Source organism: Micropterus dolomieu, linkage group LG13 (genome assembly GCF_021292245.1).
Source record: "Micropterus dolomieu isolate WLL.071019.BEF.003 ecotype Adirondacks linkage group LG13, ASM2129224v1, whole genome shotgun sequence".
Classification (NCBI taxonomy): Eukaryota; Metazoa; Chordata; class Actinopteri; order Centrarchiformes; family Centrarchidae; genus Micropterus; species Micropterus dolomieu.
The window spans coordinates 10,079,123-10,082,428 of NC_060162.1; the positions used below are offsets into that span (position 1 = coordinate 10,079,123).

General features: G+C 40.0%; 2 protein-coding genes across 2 annotated transcripts in view; one reads left to right on the top strand and one right to left on the bottom strand.

Annotated features, from left to right (window-relative positions):
* Window positions 1-894, bottom strand: part of dhx29 (DEAH (Asp-Glu-Ala-His) box polypeptide 29) — a 13,093-nt gene extending 12,199 nt beyond the window's left edge. The window contains exon 1 of the mRNA XM_046066798.1: window positions 39-894. Coding sequence (XP_045922754.1) covers window positions 39-210 — 172 coding nt within the window. The 5' untranslated portion in view covers window positions 211-894. The remainder of the gene's footprint in view (window positions 1-38) is intronic.
* The window catches only part of mtrex (Mtr4 exosome RNA helicase), a 33,095-nt gene continuing 30,018 nt past the window's right edge, over window positions 230-3,306 (top strand). The window contains exons 1-5 of the mRNA XM_046066801.1: window positions 230-549; window positions 954-1,094; window positions 1,785-1,851; window positions 2,002-2,064; window positions 2,382-2,494. Of these exons, the coding sequence (XP_045922757.1) occupies window positions 449-549; window positions 954-1,094; window positions 1,785-1,851; window positions 2,002-2,064; window positions 2,382-2,494 (485 nt within the window). The 5' untranslated portion in view covers window positions 230-448. The remainder of the gene's footprint in view (window positions 550-953; window positions 1,095-1,784; window positions 1,852-2,001; window positions 2,065-2,381; window positions 2,495-3,306) is intronic.

Here is a 3,306-nt window from a genome sequence, read left to right on the forward strand (position 1 = left end):
ATGTTTCTGAATCTATGACACCAGACAGGTAAAACCACCTTTTGACTTGTTCTCTTTGGCTGGTTTAGTCAGCTTGTTGCTGGCTGGCTGCTTCTTCGCCTCCTCCGCCACGCCGTTCCCCACTGCAGCGGCACCAGTCCTGCCCGCTGCTCCTGCCGGGGCTACCGGAGTAACCGCTTGCACCGCCGATTTCTTCTTCTTTCCACCCATTATGTCACCAAAACGCCGCCTGTCCGCGGCTCGTCTACGTAGCTATGTGCTGCCACGTCATCAGCAAAGTCCTTAAAATACGGTGGTTACGAACAGAGAGCGAAATATAATGATAATGTGAATTTCTCTCCGTATTCACGTCGAGTTGGCTAACATTTGGACAACACAGCTGCCGTACCGGAAGTATTACCCAGGAGCAACCTCGTGTTGTATTGTGGGAAGTGTGCCCCTAACAATCATGGCAGACGCCTTTGGAGACGGTTTGTTCAGCGTGTTTGACGAGGAACAACAAACGACCACAAGCAAAAAGATACCAGCTTCGTTGGCATCGGACATAGGGTAAATAACTGGATTTTTGCATAGTAATGACTGGTGTTTGAAACCAGGAGGTTCGATTGGCCAGGGAACCTTAACGTAGCATCATGTCAGCGCGTGCCAGACAGTGAAACAGTCCTAACGTCAATCTGCTAACGTTAGCTAGTAAAGTTAAATGAAACATCAGTTAAAGTGCCTGGTTGTGCTGATAAACATAAACTCAAATCGTTTCGGGGCTATGTTTTTGCTATATTGTATATAACTTGTAACGTTTTCGAAACAGGGAAGCTCAAATTAACGTTAAAGAGTCTAACGTTAACGTTAGGGAGCTAAACTTTATCCGTTGGTGTAACGTTAAGGTTCCTGTGTAAAGTATATCCGTTCAGCTAACCACAGTTCTTCGCTTGTGTGTTTTTCCCGTATTCCAGAAAAGTTGAAGGAAAAAATGGCACTGACAAGGATGCTGGTCCGTCTGCCGGGGTCAAGAGGGAGGCAGACAGTGACGGCGGAGAGGAGGTGGTGTTTGGGAAGAAAGCTCGACATGAGACAGTCTCTTCTAATGACCTAAAGTGAGATGAGTTACATCTTTTGTGCCTGTGCAGTGTGCTTCGCGTGCTCTTATAATATGTGGCTATTCATGTACTCTCAATTGCCATTCTATTAAGTACACATAGACACAAAGCTACGCTAAGTACTGTACTTAAGTACAAATTTGTAATTTCCATTATATGCAACTTTGTACATTTCAGATGAAACTACTGTAGGTTTTACTCACCCTGCATGTGAGAACTTTAGTCGCTTAAACATTTTACTACTAAAATTAGCTCCAGCTTGACCAGTTACTTGAAAATGTTTCTTACACATCAATGTATTTATTTTAAATATCATAATCCAATACTACACCACTCTCAAAAACAAAGCTCAAGTATATTTTGCACATCTAACTTATGAATATTTACTTAAGTCAAGTTTTAAATGCATGACTTTAATTTATAACAGTATTTTTACATAGTGATATTGCTGTATCTAGGTCATGTAAAAGACCTACTAAAGGAGTACTTCCTCCACCACTGGAACTAATGCAGTTCAATCAGCAGCCCAGCAATTAATATTACCCTCATGATGGTTATAATGTTCAGTGTTTGTTGAAACTGTTTCAGAGAGTTGGTGATTCAAGTCTATGTCAAACCAATGAAGCTGATGCTGCAGCATATGTTTTAAAGTGTCTATGTAGGTAAAATCTGTGTGGTTTTCTTCAGTCTTGCAGAATTTATGCCCCAAGTGAAGGTGGAGCAAGTTGACACCGTGGAAGGATGCTCGCATGAGGTAAAGATGAACATCTTTCTTCCAAAAGATATTTCCTCATTTTGTGTTTTGATTATTATCAGGTTTCTTCTTTGATAAGTCACCTTTGTGATTTCTCTGACTTTTAATGTCAAAACTTAGATTGTTAAAGATTCTGTCTTCCCCTCACAGGTTGCGCTGCCTGCCAGTGATGACTATAAACCACTGAGAGCACGCGTGGGGAAAGCAGCCAAGGTACAATGCACCTTTAAATCAGGTCTTCTACTTGTGGAATACATTTAATTTGTTCAGTGTAGAATGTCATTGAATTACAGTGAAATAGATTTTTAAAGCATTTATTTATTCATTTGTTTAATGATATGTCTGTATGGAGGCTAAATAAGTTAGCTAGCTTTTCAAACTTTAGAAAAAGTTTCTTTATAACTGCAGCACATGGTTTCTAACTGTATTGCCTAATGGGGAGTTAATTTAAATTGTATTGTGTACTAGTTGGTTTACAAAAACTAGTATTACATCTGGATTGTTTTTTATTGACATGTCTTGTCTTGCAGGAGTACCCTTTTGTTCTTGATCCATTTCAGCGTGAGGCCATCTTATGTATTGATAACAATGAGTCTGTGCTTGTGTCTGCACACACCTCTGCAGGCAAGACTGTCTGTGCTGAGTGAGTATCTTCAACAAACATGACACCACTAGGATACTATTTTTTTGCTGATTGTGACAATTAACCAGGACGATGGAAGTCTTCTCTTTGATTGTTGATTGGCCAATTGCCTTGGTTATGACTTTACGTCCAAACTAGTTCGGTTCTGCTCCAAGTAGTCGTGGTGCAAACAATTTTAGAAGCTGATTTAGTTACAAACTAGTAGTTACTAAGCCTCTTGTGTCGACTTTATGTCCTAACTTAGGAACGTACCACATAGCTGCTGCAACTAGGGATGGGTATCGCTACTTGCTACACCTTTATGGTATCGACCGAAACAGCCCAGTATCGAGTACAATCGAAACGTCTCCAGTCAAACCAGTACTTCATTCGATACTTTTTGTAACCAGACTGAGGCAAAAAATCACTATTTGTATGGTTTTGTTTGCAGCCAAACACGCAAGCAACACACTGAAATAAAGAGGAGAGCAAAAAAGGCCTGCATGCGTCGAGTCCATGCGTGATTTTAACAGCCGCTTACCTTCGGTTCCAGTTTATCACCACAAGCTTGGTTTTAAATATTAATTTATTTAATTAAAATATAAAAAAATTTGCAAGCTGTATTCTTTCCCCATATAATACTACCCATGAGGATGATCAAATTAGGATGGCGGGGATGTGATACAATTTCCCAATACTTTTATGTTACAGTTATATGAAACAAGAATAGATAACCTTGCTTGTCCATAACAACAATAAAAATAATAATAGGCTACCAATCAACTACTATGGCTTCAACAGGTGGCATTTTATGCAAGGTATCGAATGAAGTA